Consider the following 18,156-nt stretch of genomic DNA (forward strand, 5'->3'; position numbering starts at 1 on the left):
CTATTGCTAATTTTTTTTAAGTAGCATGTAAATGGTCATTTAAATGTATGTTTTAAAAAGAAAGAAAAGTGTTGGTATCGGTGATACTGGCCCTGTGTGGTATCAGATACAAAAATCTTAAGTATAGTCAACCCCTATCCAGTAAAATCCAATGAATGGCAGTTAAGTCATAGGTAGGTCACATGGTAACAACATGAGGAATGTAGTAAATCCAGTTTACACTCATAGAACACAGTCGTTTAAAAAAGTACCAACTCTGAGAGTATCAGAAGCAGCCTTGGAAAAAGCTTTTAATTACGTTCAGCAGGCTCTCTTATTTGTCCTGATTGCACGAATGGTCTCGGGTATTTTTACTGACACCAACTGGTGAAGATTCGAGGCTGCCACTTCAGAGAGGTAATACATAAATCTCTTGGTTTGCAACAAAAGCAGCATACGCTGGTTTTCATCTTCATTCCTTTTTGTGGAAAACATTTTCAATTACTTAAAAAAATGTGGGTTTTTCAAAAATACATTTGGATGGAGTTAAGGTGGTGGGTGCTTGTTTTGTTAGTGTATGGTTTACTGCTGCCTGTGCAACAAATTGCTCCAATGGGGACAATAAAGTTGACCTTGAGGTCGAGACTCCTTAAAATCACCATTTTAGGGGGATACATTAATCCTAGGTTCGTTTTAAGATCAGAAAGTAGTCACAATTTTACTCCAGCCTGTTGTAATGCAGTTGAAAGAATGTTGTTTCATGAGACTCCACTAGATGACACTAAACCTGCAAAAGTATATGTTCATCAGCAGTTATAACCTTATGTAGCTTCTTATTTCACATGTGAGTAGTCTCAGGTTGCAAACAGCTTGGATGTGACAGGAACTCTGCGGGTTTTTACCCTTTTACTGAACATTATTCAGTGAAAGGTTCTTTGTTAGGCTGAGATATTGACACTAGCTAATTATTCAGGATGGCCCACAGCTTCAGCAAGGTATTTGCATGGTGAGAGAGTGTTGCACAGGCATCACCTAAACTGGTGACCATAAAAAGCGAATCATTGATTAACTTTCGAAATGAAACTAACAGCAGGATAACCTAAACCAGTTTTCACAAAAAGCAATACCCTCCAACAGGTGTTTTTTTTTTTTTTTTACTTTTAAAGTAGGCTACAACACACAGTCTGAATTTTGTTTAATGTCATGGAAAACAAAAAGGGAGCCAAACAATTTTGACTTGCAAATTACTAAAAAATAGAAAGTAAAAATATTATTTCAATCCACAGTGTAGTGCCGCAACTGTTTGTGTATTCTATAACATTAGTGTCTACTATGTGTCACCACAGAATCACCCAACCACCTCACACCCCCACCCCCCACCCCGACCACCTGTGTTTGCATTTTTGTCACATACATTGACACACACACACACACACATACAGAGAGAAAGAGAGAGAGAGAAAGAGATACATACAAAACCCAATTTCCTCTTTACATCTTACAGAAGGAACTTATTAAGGAAGTGAATGAAAAAGACCAACTCTAGATCAAAGCTCAGTGGACAGCTTGGCTACAAGTGAGGATTTCAAGTAAGTTAAACATGATCAGCTATTAAACTTTATTAGCCTTTTTTTTTTGTTAATTGCAATTAATGTTCTACTATAAACATTGTTGGGTCATTTTGAGAATAATAATTTATAATTTTTAATTGCATCTTGTTTATATCATGCATTCATTTTTATTTAAGTCAGGACATTTTTGGTGTCTTTAAGCTATTAACCTCTCAGTGCTAAGGAACTTGATAAAGTTTTAATGTAATATGTATAATTACCAAGAAATGGTTGCTTTATAGAGCACTTTGTGGTTATTTTGTTCTAAATGGCCAAGGAACTGAGAAAAATATATATTTTTTTCTCTTTCTTTCTGATATGTACTTGTTCACACATTTAGTTGCTAATGAACAACCTTTTTTGAATGCTTGGCATTATATACAGTATATAAAAATGTTAGCGTCAGTATCGACACAGTCACAGTGTGTTAGTATAATGTCAGTACCACTTGTGCTCCAGGAAAGAGCACCTTAATGTAGCCTCTGTGAACAGACCTGACCTTTATTAAAGAGAGGCTTTTTATCAGTCATTGAACTTGATAAATGTCACATTATGCAGCTCTCAGCACTGCAAGAGAACGACAGAGATCTGATATTGCAACAGTGTTATGATATAATGATATAACCTTGCGGTGCTGATTCGTCAAATTAGGTCTTCATCTCACATTTTGATTTTTTGATCTAGTACATATTTTGGCTTCTTCACTCAAAATATTTTAAGTGTTTTGCTGATTATGCTACCATAGACAGGCAAATAGGGTCAGGTTAGGCCTAAGGCCTAAAAAAAAAATTTGTTTGGTTCCGGTTTCCGACCCACCCTGTCAATTTATGTGCGACCCAAATTTATTTTATGAGACTGGGGAAGAACGGTCTTTCACACATCGTTAATTAAATTACAGTTTCCTTTAAATGCTGTTTTACACTTAAGTAATCCGTTAAAAACCATTAAGTATTGCATCAAAACCCTTTAACTGTCAATTCCTAAAGTGAGCTATAACTTAATGTTTGGAAATCGTAACATTAAGAGAAACACGGGGGGAGGGGGGAGTAAACAATATATCGCGCAACAGAGAGGGCACTGACAACATGCTGACAGACAGGACATTAACATTACCAGCTTACTTTTAATATGAAACAAAGTCTCATTTGGCATTTGGTTATTTCACCTTTCAAATGTGGTAATTTTTTAAAGAAATGTAAACAATAAATACCGTTTTGTGGCTCTTGAATGTGTCGAACAGATCGCTGTAAGTTAGATCATCAGTTAAAACTAACTGATCGTCTCTTGCTTCTAGTTAATTTATAGCATCAAAATCAAATAAACCACATAAATGAACATAACAAAGAATGTTGTTTGACTACAAAAAGATGTCTGTACACTCCGTTTTTCAAGTTCAAATCCTCCATGTTAATCTACTATGAGATCGCCTGTCAAACTCCCGCGAAGGCTTTTTGTGTGTGTGTGTGTGCGTTTTGCGTGTCTATGGCAACAACAGATTTTAACGGGAATACAGAATCACTGTCGTAAAAGTACCGGTACACACATTTAAAATCAGCGCGCGCGCGCGCGCGTGTGTGTGTGTAAAACTGCCACTGGAGAAAAAAATAAAATAAAAAAAAAACAAAAATAAATCCCTACCGACCAATGACCTCAACTGACAACCAACCGGAACCAAACTTTTTTTTTTTTTTAGGCCTAATCATCCCTGACTGAAATGGGAATATCTTTTTTGTGGTTTGTTACCCAAAATGAGGATGTGCTCTGTGACATTCTGTTGCTTTGTGTGAAAATTTTACACGTGAATATACAGTAACGGAAATCGCAGCATATTAAAAGTATGATGATTTTGTCAGATAATGAAACAGTATTTAGGTACATATTTCTGTATCAAAATGCAAACATATGAGCAAAGAAAGTAGAAGAGAAGCAAACAGATGTGAAGAGCTATTTTTACATTTGAGGACCTCTGTTTTTGAATTGTCCAATTTTATCAGTCTGTACTAAGTTTGACTTGCTTGCACAGGATGCATTTAGCGCACGTGCTATTTTTAAAATAGTTGGCTTCACATGTCAACTGTCAGCTTTCTTCAGCTGTTCTGTTGCACTGTGTATCTGGTATTCAGTTTATTTCTGCTACTTTCTGTTGAGCTCTGAAGAACACATCCTGTGTGACTAGAGCTTTTTAGTTTTTAGCATATGCTTCCCTTTTGATAATTTTTTTTTGAGAACCATTCTAACATTCTAGGAATTGCTTCCTTTTTTGTAACCATAAACGAACATTGTCAGAACGTTGCAAGGAGATTTTTGCACAATGATCTAACAAGAAGCTAAACAGAATGGCTGCATTTGAAATCACATACTTGTGAAAAGAGTAGTATATCCAATTAATTCACAGTATTCATAAAACAGTAGGTGAAAAGTGCATGGATCTCCTACTATTTGTCTCTTCTGCGTCAAAGCATCGTAAACCGAAGTTGATCGTAGCTTCACTGATGACAATGCTTCTATGATCAACCTAGTCTTACGATTTTACACTTTTGGGAAACACAGCCCTGAAGTGTACATTCAATGGACACTTTACAATCCCACGAGGCCATGGAAGAGGATTGGTAGGCGTGAATGACAGTGAAGTGATACAAATAACAACAATGTAACAAATTTAGTGTGCCAGGCTCCAATTCATGTGCATACTTATTTAAAAGAGTATGTGATTTCAGATGCAGACACTGTTCTCAAAGGGTTAATGCCATATAAAAACGTATACAGAACATTCACTATATTCATTTACATTTACATTTATTCATTTAGCAGACGCTTTTATCCAAAGCGACTTGTAATATTATATTAATATACAATATTAATATTATATATAATATTATTACAATTATATTCAACCATAAACTTCAAAATATAGCACCCAAGTGTGATTAATGGTTTAATATGTTTAATGCTTTAGAATCATTAGTCGTCTCTTACATCTATAGACATAATCTAACACATAGCCTAAAATATTCTACATTCCATGAATATATTTTACTTTTTGAGCTTTGAGGATCAAGAAAATCCCATATAGAACACATGACTCTTTAACTACCCTGTCTCTTGTGTATTAATAGATGGAGTCAGCAGTTTCACAGATTCTTCACACTGCAGCCCCACTAACCAGCTCCACCACTGCCCTGGATGACATCACAGAAACAAATACGACTGCAGAAACAAATGCTTCCTGTGGATTTTCAAAGATCCCCTCTCACCCTGCTTTCATATTTGCATACTCACTAGTATTTCTTGTCAGTCTGGTACTTAATTGCATCACAATGCGGGTTTACTTCTGTTCCAATCAGCGTGTTCATTCCAGTGTCACGGTTTACATGAAGAACCTGGCGGCAGCTGACTTCTTCCTTTGTCTTTGTTTACCTTTGCGCATTGCTAACTATGCCGACAGTTCAGATTTAATGCGCAATATTTACTGCAGCTTTGGAGCATCAGCATTCTATCTAAACATGTATGCAAGCATTCTCTTCATGGACTTTATTGCTGCAAACAGGTATGCAACTCATGCAAGCACCTACTTTACAAGAGATATGTGTGCTTTTGATTTATTTATCTTTTTTGTGGTTGTTATTGCAAAAAAACAAACAAAAATAAAAATTAAAAATTGTATTTTACTCTTATCTCAGGTACCTGAAGATTGTCCGGCCATTGGAGACACATGCTCTGCAGACGGTTCGTACCGCTCGACATATTTCCATTGGAACATGGCTTTCCCTGTTAGCCATGTCATCCGTCTACTTGATCCTCTTTCTCCTGACCTCTTGGGGTCACGTTCACAAGCCTGAGAAAAGTGGCTGCGAGGCCTTACACAGTCCCCAGCTCAGTCTGGTCTACAAAATCACTCACAGTGTGTCAATGGTGCTCTTCACGTTTGTGCTGGTGTCTCTGATTGCTTTGTACTGGGGCACTTTGCAAAAGATAAAACAAGCTCAGTTGTCTACACAGAACGCATCCAGAAGCCAGAAATTCAGGAAATCGAAGCGTAACATGTTGGTGCTCGTAATGGTCTTTTGTGTATGCTTTGTGCCCTACCATTTGGTTAGACTGCCTTATGCATTCATCAAACCTCAGACGAAACTCTGCACGGCACAGGCGTTCTATGTACTGAAGGAGCTGACCATCCTGCTATCGGTGCTCAATGCTTGTCTGGATCCTCTTATATACTTTATCTTCTGCAAGGCCTTCAGAGCCCAGCTAGGCCTCAGGAGGATGTCAGATTCAATGAGAGACAGCGATGATAAAAGCCAACAAAGACGAATGAGCAACATGTTGAGCTACATTGAAACCAAGATATCCACATTACGACGTGAAAGTGTCATTTAACACAAAGATCCTCTTGAAGGATGACACTGTCCTACTAACAATGCAGAAGAAGGCTTATTAAATCTAATGCAGTGCAATACATCAATTTATTAGGTTCCTTTCTTTTCTACATGCAACATTTTATTTTCACTTTCAGTTGATTACACCGTGAAGATGATATAGAGAATTTGTTGTAAGAAATTCATTTTGAAGATTCAGATTGATATTTTATCTTGAGCTAACTGTAAATATGACCACTTCTACGATGTGTGTGTGTGTGTGTGTGTGTGTGTGTGTGTGTGTTAACTTTCTGCGTATAGGTAAATGCAGAATCAATCTATAATCTATTTCTCTGTATATAATGTTTAAAAGTTTGAAGTCAGTAAGAATTTTTTTTTTAAATAAATGTATACTTTTTTTCACCAAAGATGCATTCATTTGTTCTGAAGAGTAAAGACATTTATAATGTTACCGGATATTTATGTTTCAAATAAATGCTGTTCATTAGCACTTTGTATTCAACAAGGAATCATGAAAATAATGTGTACCATGATTTCCACATGGTTTCAAAGCAGATAATGGTCAAAAAATTTCCTGAGCAGCAAATCAGTATATTAGAATGATTTCTGAAGGATCATGTGACACTGAAGACTTGAGTAATCATGCTGAACATTCAGCTGTGCATAACAGGAACAAATTACATAAAATTACTACTTTGTATTTTTGTTTAAATGTACAGTATAATTTATATTCTTACTGTTTACTGATCAAATGATTGCTCTCTCTCTCTCTCTCTCTCTCTCTCTCTATATATATATATATATATATATATATATATATATATATATATATATATATATATAGTATACACACACACACACACACACATATATATATATAGTGATATGAAAGAATAATTATTTTCTACTATGGGTATTACTATTACTATGGGAAAAAAATACAGCATTTTTTTTAAATGGTCTTTTAGCTTAAAATATGTTTTATTGTAGTTTACATGAATGCTTTATTAATATTTTTATTTAAAAAAGGAATTGTGCATTCATTTTGTAATCAGTGAGGCAAACATTGAACAAAAACACCTTGAAGTTACTTTTCTGTTTGGTATTTAAATGGCTTGTTCTTTTTAATCTAAGTATTGAATTTTAAGATATTTTATTTGAGATTTGGTCTAACTTATGGTAGCATTATGTTGAAAACATACTGTATCTCCAGGGCAAAATATTTGCTCAGGTAATACTGTGCCAAACTGCAGCTGCAAAACATTTTCCCTGTTTTCCTGATTCCCTGTTTGGTTGGGTATGCATTGTTTTGTTTTGGATTTGTAATAATTTTACTGGGTTACAGAAACCCAATACGATGGCGTGCCTGAAAGCACAGACGCTGTTAAGTGACACTAACAGTGCAACTTGTTTAACACAATGAGTGGAAAGCAAAACCAACCTGCTGCCCTTCAGACCAGGAACTTGCAGTGCAGAGAGTGCATGCAAACTATAGCTATAGACTAGTGGTTTGTGGTTGTCTACAGACACAGAATCTGGAAAGTTTATGTTTCCGCTGCGTCATTTCACTTCATTGTAGGTGTGGTAAATGCTTTCTTCCATTGGCTGATATAATTGAGACCAAACCCCAAGTAAAACGGAAACTGGATTCGTAACGTAGCTGAGCCAGTGAAGAAACAAGTATCTCAGTAGCTGTATAGATCATTCAACACGAACAATATACAGCTAGAGAGCAGGATCGTTTGTCTCCAGCATCTGATCTGATGTCTGCTGGAGAAGCCAGTCTGGTTATGTGGTAAGTTATTAAAATCTAATTCTGATACGAGGCACCATGTGTCTGTTTCTTCATGTGAGTTTATGCATCTGATAAATAGTCTTTTTGATGTCCTCTATGTGTATTTACTTCCTGGAGATACAGATGTGGGAACAATGTGCATGATGTTAGTGAGCAATGAAGGATTATTAAGGATTATTAAAAAAGAAGATTAAAGAAATAGACATCTTTCTAAGTTCCGCCTGTATTTTATTGTCCATTAATGTAAATGAATTTCCTTCTTCAGCATGTTAGCCGACCACAACCTGACTCACTTCCCTAAAGCACATATTCAGTGTTATCCACACCACCATTTGTACACAGTAAAATACTGAGCATTGAATTAACACTGCGCGGGGCATATATGGTCCCACTCTAAAAGAGTGTTAAAGTAACACTGAATCAGTATTAAATTCATGAGATAATTATGGGATTAAGCAAGTGCTGATTGAGTATTAGTGATGAACACCTGATGATAACAAGCAGAATCACTGAAGAAAAGAGAAACGCAAGATCTACAACTGACTTGTGCCACAGCCTTAGATAAAATCAGCAGAAATTAAAGACAATAAATCTCTCAAGATCTTAGCAGATGATCAAGCAGCATCACCAGCTTCACTCATTACTAACCAGTTTGGTTACTGTAACTGTGTTCATGGAATGCATTGCTACATGAATAAATTATCCAGCTGCATTGTCTTAGTATTTTCCTTTATTCTTTTTGTGTGATGTACAAATATCATTAGTATCAATATTATCAGAATATTTTGTCACCATTACTGAGAATCACATGCTGATTCTTCATGTCTATGTGTGCCAGAGTTGAAGCCTTTATATAATCCTAAAAGTGGTTTGTACTTTTTTTTCACAACATCATAGAGCTACAATAATATATAACTTATGTATAATATTTCATTTTTGACAAAATACAAATAGAGACTCGGATGTGTGAAATGGTTATACAGTAAGTTATTCAATAAGCTTCCTTGCAATCGTGTATAAGTACTTTATAAACACTATTGTAACAACCAAAGATTTTTTTCACCTTTTTTTGAAACATAATGTCAAGGGTCAAGAAGCACTTAAAGCAAACACTATTCACCAAAACGGTAAGTAGAAAAAAATAAAAATCTAAACCTTAATTCTCAAGATTTAACTCCAGAAAAAAAGTCTAATTGGTTAGTAATACATGAAGCTATTGATGTTGTTTGTGGAGTTGTTTAATTATCTTCTGCTGAAATCTTGAGAGATTTAATGTCTTTTATTTCATTTGATTTCATCCAAGGCTGTGGCTGAAGTCAGTTGTAGTAGTTCTTGTGTTTCTCTTTTCTTCAGTGATTCTGTTTGTTAACAGCAGCTGTTCATCACTAATGCTCAATCAGCACCTTTAACACTGCTTCAGTGTTACTGTAACACTCTTTTAGAGTGGGACCATATATGCTCTGAACAGTTTAATATGAATATGCTACACTGTAAAAATAAATAAAAAAATAAACAGTGACCGTCAGCTATGTCTGCCAAATAAAACCCTTGAAATTAATATAAATTATTTATTTATTTAAATATAATGCAAAAAATGTAAATTACATTTTCCTTTTTTTATTTTTATTTATTTATTTATTTTTACAGGAAATCAATTTTATTTTAAAGATATTTCCTGAATTGTACCATTGAAAACTGAAAAAAAGACAAATGGCTACTAACACACACACACACACACACACACTCACACACACACACACACACACACATATATATATATATATATATATATATATATATATATATATATATATATATATATATATATATATATTCTAAAAAAAAACCTGTTATTTTACATGTATTTCCTGATTTATTACTAACAGATATTTTCATTGTAAAACATGAATCTCTACCAGTCAACCAGAAACAGCATGCATGAAATTATGTTACTATATGTTACAGCTTCAGTAACTACACAGTTACTGCTGTTGAATAAAACAACATGCAGCATAACATCAATCACTCCTGTTCTTCTGCTAGACTGAAACACTATCAATCCCAACATAACATTAACACTAATAGATATCTGCATCTACCCTCGTTTTTATCATATAAAAGACAGTTAACAGGTTTAGATCTTGATGTTTTGCTAAAAATAAAGTTTGATGTCACCATCATGGTGGTCAGTGTTTGGTTTTGTTGGGTTCTTGACCCTTAAATTTGTTAATTAGTTAGTAGTTAATTGTGTCATTCTGGTCAATGACTTGAACATCATTTTGTCATAATACTGATACAATAACATTACTTGGTATAGTAAATAATGTGAAACTAACTAAATCATGATAAGATTAGATAAGACTTTTAGCAGTAAATTATGTCACTATGATGACCACATTGTCATCACCATTTGAGTAACATAATTTACTCACAGATTTTCTTACTTTTACCTTAACAAAGATACAGCAGAAACACACTGCTAATGCAAACAAAGAAAATCAGATGAAATCAAGGGTCAGGAGCCAAACTAAAGGAAACAATGACCACCATAACAGTGATAACTTTATGCTTAGACTTCATGCTTTTCAATAAAAACAGCACCATCTAAACCTCTGTTAATTCTCAATAAGAGCTTTTGTAGGAAATAAATAAACTAAGCTGGATTGTAAGTGAAGATGCTGAGATCTAGTGAGATCTGTTAGGGTTTATTTTTCTGTTGCTGCCATTCTTCTTTTTTTTTCTTTTTTTTTTCTTTTTTTTTGCACTTAATTTACTTAAATTTGACCCTTTGTTTGTCTTTTGTTTTTACCGTTTTAACCTGTTAGCATTCCAGAACCATGCATAAACTCCAAATCAAGAACAGCATGCAGTTTACATATTGGATATGCCTTTTTTTAGGCACATTTCAAGGAATGGCTTTGTCAGATGACCAATTTTTATTTTTATTTATTTTATTTTTTTTTGGTCATAATAATTCAGAAAATGTATTTATTTATTTATTTATTTTTAATTAGGATGTTTTACTTTAATTTTATGGTTTTTGTTTGGCAGCTGCTGCTGCCAGTCATTTGATCTTTTTTTTTTTTTACGATTTTGTTTAGGCAGGGCAGTTCTATTTCCCAGCATGCTTTGCATAGGAAAAATTAATGTTGAAATTAAGGAATTTATTTGTTTTCATTGGGAAAGTGAAAGACCTGTTAGTGTTTATTGCTGTTATGCATTTAAAAGAGTTTCTATAATGTATAAAAGTTTTTGTAGTTAACATTGTATTTTTGTGGTTAACTTTCTTTCCTTTTACCAGCCATTTAACTTTTTTTTTTTTTACAGTTTAAAGGTTATTTCTGTCATTTAAAAAAAAAACATTGTTATGCAATTTAAGAAGAAAAAAAGTAACTAGACTGTAAAAAATTTTCATATAAAAATTTTAATTACTGTAAAATATTGTTAATGTCATAATACTTAAAATAACAGCCAATTGTTAATTTACAGATAATGTTGGTAATTTTATTTTTAACAATTTTAAATAAATAAATAAATGTAAAAAACATCAAAAAATGTGTTATTTTCCGTAAAATTTGGATTTTTTATTTTTTTGTTTGGTTGTTTGTTTGTTTGTTTACAGTGTATTGGTAACACTTTACAATAAGGTCTTATTAGTTAATGTATTTACTAACATCAGTTAATAATTTGTAATACATACTGTAATTAGACTTACAGTATTTATTCATTAAACATTAGTTATTCATTAAACTTCAGTTAATGAAGATACACCTATTCATTGTCAGTTCAAAGCATTAACAGATATAACTTTTGATTTTAATAATGTATTTGTAAATAATAATTAAAATTATAACAGATATAACTTTTAATTTTAATAAGGCATTTGTAAATATAATAATATCAATAATGCATTTAATCAAGATTAAGGTTTAAAAAAGGTATGCTTTAGGATTTTAAGTTCTATGTCATTTGTAATTACTAATTTATTACTATGTAAATACTAATGTAGTTAACAAATGATAATATTTATACCCTTATTTTAAAGTGTTACTAGCTTATCTATCCTGCTATCCAGAGAAAATATTAAATAACCTATGATAATGTGATTGAATTGTTGTGTTGATAGCAGTTGCCTTGATGCACATTGTTGTCATCACATCTAAACCAGCTTCAGCATGTGCATACATTCATATAAACAGATAATATATTATTGTGAAATGTAACTAAAACAGGAAAAGGAGATAAAAACACTTAATGTTTTTTTATCATTTCTGTTTCTTTCCAGGATTGCTACATAACATTTTCTATTTGATGCTGATACGTGACATCCTTATGTGAGCAAACAGGAAAATGCTTTCGCGTGCTTAAACAGGGGATTTACCACTTCCTTTACTGATACCTTTTACTTTCTGCTGAAGTGAAAGACGGAATTGTGTTCAGATCAGCTTCGCTTATTCTCGGTGGTCTGACCAGACTTAAAAGGTATAGTCACGGGAAGAAAAACAGAAGTAAAACATACTTATTCGATAACATTGATTTTGTTTATTTATTAGAGGTTACACAGTCCATATCCAAAAATGGAGAGTTCAAACACCAGTATCTGTGTGATCAACGACAACATGGTGCCCTTCGCCACAATCTACATCCTCATCTTCCTGATTGGAATGGCTGCGAGCCTGGTGGCGCTGTGGGCCTTCATAACCAGCCGCAGTGCTAAAAAGTGCATTAATGTTTACCTCATCAATCTTCTGACGTCCGACTTCCTCCTCATGTTGGCATTACCTGTCAAGATTGCCAAAGACCTGGGCAATGATTCTCTGAGTTTGACAATCTTTCTCTGCCGAGTGAGTTCACCGCTCATCTACATCAACATGTACGCCTCTATTATCTTTCTAGCTTTTGTCAGCGTGCAGCGCTATCTCCAGATCACCCGCAGCTCCAAACTGCTGCGATTGCAAGAAGTGGGCTTTGCGGTGCTGATGTCTTCAGTGGTCTGGTTCCTCGTGCTCTTCATCAACGTGCCCAACATGGCCATCCCTATCAAAGAAAACGTTGAAGACAAAGTTGGCCTAACATGTTCAGACTTAAAAGGTGATATGGGCAAACACTGGCACGCATTGTCTGTGTTTCTGGGCATGGCCATCTTCTTCAACTCCTCTGTAGCGGTGCTGTTGTCCAATGGCCTGGTCTTGAAGCGGCTCTGGGGTCGGCGTGAATCTGAACCTGAGGAACAGGCTAGTGCCCAACATGCCTTCATTAACATCGCATTGGTGACCTTGGCATATGTGGTGTGCTTTGTGCCGTACCATGCTGTGCGTATGCCGTACACATTTACGCAAATAGAGGTCATCATAACCGAATGCTCATTAAGGAAGAATCTGTTCCTGGCTAAAGAGTCGACCCTGCTTCTCGCCATCCTGCACCTGTGCTTCGATCCATTGCTGTACTTTGTCATCTGCCGTGCATTCAGGCATCAGATCACGAAGGCCTTCTCAAAGAGAGGAAGTGTTCCGACCACAGACACAGAGTGAAAATTCAACCGGAGGAGAGTTGTGGACCAAGTGGTGCAAAATCATTTACTGAATGTCAATGTCATGTAAAAAATACTTCAGCAGCGGAAGTTGTCAAAGTTGTGTGAATTTCTATAGGAATGAATGGGAGAGTCCCACAAATATATATTTTCTTGCATTCCCACTTGCTCAAATAGTGAAAGAAAAACTCCACGATAGCTTTTTTTCAAGAAAGGAAAAAAAAAATAGAGAGAGACTGATAACGGCAGTCAGAAGCGAGAACTGCTTTTTGAACTTTTGAAATTCTGCTCCATTATCAGTTAAATGAATAAGTAAAAAAAAAACATCTGTGAATGTATTCATACACTGTAAAACCCGACAAGTTAACTTAACTCAAACCGTTTGAGTAAACAGATATCCTTAAGTTATGTTAACTCAAACCATTTGAGGAAACCGATTGCCTTAAACCGTTTAAGTTGAAAAAACTAACAGTTATGAGTACTCTGAACTTAATTCAGTTAAGTTCACTGAAAGAAGATATACATTGCAATTAAGTAATTAAGTGATTAACTAAGTGCTGATTGTTAATTAGTGATGAACAGCTGCTATTAACAAACAGAATCACTGAAGAAAAGAGAAACACAAGAACTACTACAACTGATAATTACTATCTAATCTCTGATGAAATTCATGTTGTGTAATTTGTAGAAGTGGTTCTAGTAAAAATGACACTAAGAGCCAGTGGTTCTGTGATAATCAGTTAATATAAAAATGACTTTCTAAACATTTTGTACACATACATTTTTCTTCTATGCCAGTAGTTGGTCAAACACAGACATTAATAATCAGAATATGAACCTCTACAATGGTGATGAAAAAACATGCTGCAATGCATGCTGGGTACTATTGTAGGACAAAACTCATCCATGGCTCCCAGCATGCTCTGCAGCATTTTTTTTATGGTCACCATTGTTGAGGTTCATATGCTGATTATTGATGTCTTTGTGTGACTGTTTTACACAGTAGAAGACCACACAGTTTGAAAAGGCATTAATATTAACTGATAATCACAGAACCACTTGCTTTTAGAGTCACTTTTACTATAATCAATCAAATTTCACAACACCTATTTCATCAGAGATTAGACTCTGTACAGTTCAATAATTGATGATTATCATAAAGTATAACAACCTACACCTAGGTACAGGTTAACACCTGATGATATTTCTTCTGGGCTTTTGAATTACAACAAATGTGTTTCAGAAACACACGGTTATAACAGCCAGAGAAAACGCAAAGACAGACGTAAAGGGTTAAGAGCCCAACTAAAGCAAACACTGATCTCTAACATGGTTACTTCAAATGAAACAATAAATCAACATCTAAACCTTAGTTCATTCTCAATAAGATCTTCTGTAGACGTCTGACAGAAATAAAGTCAGTCTGGTTATTAATAAGTGGAGCTGGTGATGCTGTTTGTGGGGTTGTTTAATCAGATCTTGAGAGATTTCATGTATTTTATTTCAGTTGATTTCATCTAAGGCTGTGTCTGAAGTCAGTTGTAGTATTTCTTGTGTTTCTCTTTTCTTCAGTGATTCTGTTTGTTAACAGCAGCTGTTCATCACTAATTCTCAATCAGCACTTAGTTAATCACTTAATTACTTGAATGCAAAGTTTTAAAACTTACATGGTTTAAATCAAGGCAATCTGTTTACTCAAACGGTTTGAGTTAAGTTAACTTGTCGGGTTTTACAGTGTATTACATTGTATAAAGCTGTGGACGAGTGCTTAGCAAAATGAATGGCTGGCTGGATCTGTGGGTGCCATCATCTGGTGAGGAGTGCCACTCTTACAGTCCATTATGGGTAATCTCTAGGCACTGAGCATCAGTTGTACACTTGTTTTTGCAGTGCATTGTGGGATTTTATATTATGGTTTCAGACACCACTATAAATGGCTGTCACCTGAAATATATAGTGTCCTATTTAAGGGTATGTTTTTTTTTTTTCAATAAATCATTGTTACCACATGTAATAATGTCCTATTCCTTTCCTGAGTCTCTCTTATCTCTTTGTGATTAATGACCTTTCGCATTGAAGAAGGTTATTTGCACTAATGCTCTGATATGGCATGCTTTTTGACAGAAAAGCCTAGAAGGCTAAGTCAAAACGGGCATGACAATTATTTACTTGGGCTATTATTTCATATTAATATATTTAACTATTACACCACACATAATAAACTGTAATGCAGCCAAAGATGTTGATATAATAACCGATCTGATGTCAGGTCACATCAGGGGCGATTCTAGGGTCAGAGCTTTAGGGGTGCTGAGCACCCAATGAGCCCCAATGCCTCCACCCACCCTCTTTTCACACGAAAACAAAAAATATGTCTATTGAAAAATAACTATAATTTTAACATTGATTCAACTAACTCCAAAATCCAGTTTTATTTTTATTTTTTTTGAGACCTTTTCAAAACAACAGCTTAATTGTGAGAGTTCACACAGACAGCCCCCTGTAACAAACACAAAACCTTCTTCACTCAGCTGGTTTTCCTGACCGTTAACTCCATGTGCCTCCTTTTGTATCAACAGTCATCAGATTGGTTACATTAGATTCAACTTTATTGTCATTGAACAAAGTAACAGGTACTTGGACAACAAAATGTAATTCATCTTCTGTAAATTATTTACAAATGGCCATCTCTAACATATCTGGATGCACGCCTGTCTGAACTTTCATAAACCAATATGTATTCAATAAATAATAATAAAACAAGCTTCATATCAAGAGTCATTTTAAATGTCTTTATTATTATTATTATTATTGGGCTTAGAAACTTTTTTTAAATGACAAATTCCTTTCACAAGAGAAACTTGTGAGTTTGAAATAAATAAATAAAAAATAAAAGCAGGGGACCATTGCCTAGATAAGTAATTTGATACAAAAGCAGCGGGTTTGCATTATCTGTTACTTTAACTTAACTCTTTTCAGCAGAAGAAAAAAAAACAAGACAGAGGTCATTATGGACTGTCTCGTCTCTCACCTGAATCTGTCTTTTTTCTTTTAAAGAATTGTCGTATGTCCATTGCTCACTGCCAGGCCACAGACACACACACACACACACACACACACACACACACACACACAGAGAGAGAGAGAGTAATGCTAGGAGTTCAGGAGTTAAGCCTGGTTCAGGTTAAATCCTGTGTGTGATGAATGAATAAATAGCTACAGCAAAAGAAAAACATGGAACTTTCTTTTATTGTCTAGTTTGATTGTCAGCCACAACTGAAAAATAACAGATATAAATCCGGACTAAAATAGTCTGAAAATAAACACTTATTATAGATGTACCACCATGGTGATTCAGGATACTGACTCCAGTATTCACCGATATGGTTTCGGAACTTAGTTTCACCACAACCGATCACAACACTACATCACGGGTTCTCACTCTGCGTGTGTTTCGCGCTGGATGACGGTCGTGCTGAGCGGTGCAGGTACACAGAAGTAGAAGAAGAGAAGAAGATGACACCATTTGCTATGCGGGAATGTTTTCATTTTCCTCCTTAACACATACATTTTAAACCACAAACTACGGAGTATGTTTTGGACAATATTTAACCGTGTAAAAGACGAACAAAAATTTTAGAATAACAAAATTTCTTACTCCAAGTTTTAGGGGTGCTGAGCTCCTTTTTTGGGGTGCTTCAGCACCCCTAAAAAGGGGCTAGCCTCGCCCATGGGTCACATTATGCCTGATCACTGGAGAAGAGATGCAGGACCAGTGAACGCGCTTGGCGTAACTCTATCCAGAGAAGACATTGGGATCCAGCTTTACTCGGCCAATATGTACTATATAGCTAGAATCAGGAATCGTTTTATAGCATTCGTGTTTTTAGACTTTAAGAGGAAATCGACAACATCACAATGTCGTTTTCCATGTTGGATTAGATCGCCGTTGCGCATTATTGATCACTGAGGGTGAGCTCTGTCAAACATGATGCCTAGCTGTCAAAAGAAAATGATCTTCTCTGTCGCTGGCGTGCTCAGCTTTGCTTGTGTTCTGGTCGTGGCAGCAGCGATGGGGACGCAGTTTGGGGTTCAAGCGGCGGTTCTGTGCAGGACGGGGGCGCAGATCGTCAACGCGTCCGGAGCAGAGCTGAAGAGATACTTTTTTTCTTCCTTTCTTTTTGGAAAAGTGTGTGAACAAAAAAAAAAAAATGTTTTATGGTCGGTCACAATTGTGACCGGTGTGATAATGTGTGTACTGAATTAACATAGTCCTGCAGTCATAAAAATTAGTATATATCTTAGCTATTTTAAACAGTTTAATCACATTATGCATAAAACCCCTTATATAACATTGATAGGAATGCTGAGATGAAAGACAGCAAATACAAACTTCAAAATTGTTACTTTTTAGTAACATATATCAGAAAATATTTATATTAGTTCAACCAGTATTACCACATCAATATTGTACATTATTATTATTATTTTATTATTATTTTTATCAGGAGTGCAAAAACATACAACATAGGGTGAACACAAAACACAAAAACAATATTGTACATTATTTGTTACATTTGAACTTTTCATTTAGTACAATATTTTTCCATTGATTTTTTTAACAACTGAAATTGGATTTATATTGTATACCTAAATTCACTGTGACCACTATGGTGACCATTAACATGACCACACTCAACAAAACTGAATATATGTGAATTCATATATTAATACTAGACACCTTAAAGATAATGTGTACCGAAAATCATTCATATCTTTGTTAACATACTGTATTACTAATCTTTCATTTGGATCTTTGATGCAGCCATCATCTTCTCAAGGTGTAAACAGGAAATAAACTCCTCT

At 34.8% G+C, this 18,156-nt stretch overlaps 2 protein-coding genes across 3 annotated transcripts; both read left to right on the top strand.

Annotated features, from left to right (window-relative positions):
• Positions 1–246: 246 nt before the first annotated feature.
• On the top strand, positions 247–6,048 carry LOC132108529 (P2Y purinoceptor 14-like). Of its 2 annotated transcripts, XM_059515225.1 has the most exons (4): positions 247–396; positions 1,484–1,568; positions 4,706–5,136; positions 5,270–6,048. In XM_059515225.1, the coding sequence occupies exons 3-4, from the start codon at positions 4,706–4,708 to the stop codon at positions 5,964–5,966; spliced, it is 1,128 nt and encodes a 375-aa protein (XP_059371208.1). In that variant the 5' UTR covers positions 247–396; positions 1,484–1,568; the 3' UTR covers positions 5,967–6,048. The 2 variants fall into 2 exon arrangements, with proteins under 2 accessions (XP_059371208.1, XP_059371209.1); XM_059515226.1 differs by lacking the exon at positions 1,484–1,568.
• A 1,345-nt stretch (positions 6,049–7,393) lies between these two features.
• Positions 7,394–13,358, top strand: LOC132108530 (G-protein coupled receptor 171-like). The gene is made up of 3 exons (XM_059515227.1): positions 7,394–7,760; positions 12,046–12,242; positions 12,314–13,358. Exon 3 carries the CDS (start codon positions 12,338–12,340, stop codon positions 13,289–13,291), a length of 954 nt encoding a protein of 317 aa, XP_059371210.1. The 5' UTR covers positions 7,394–7,760; positions 12,046–12,242; positions 12,314–12,337; the 3' UTR covers positions 13,292–13,358.
• The last annotated feature ends 4,798 nt before the right edge of the window (positions 13,359–18,156 follow it).

Source organism: Carassius carassius, chromosome 28, assembly GCF_963082965.1.
Source record: "Carassius carassius chromosome 28, fCarCar2.1, whole genome shotgun sequence".
NCBI lineage: Eukaryota > Metazoa > Chordata > Actinopteri > Cypriniformes > Cyprinidae > Carassius > Carassius carassius.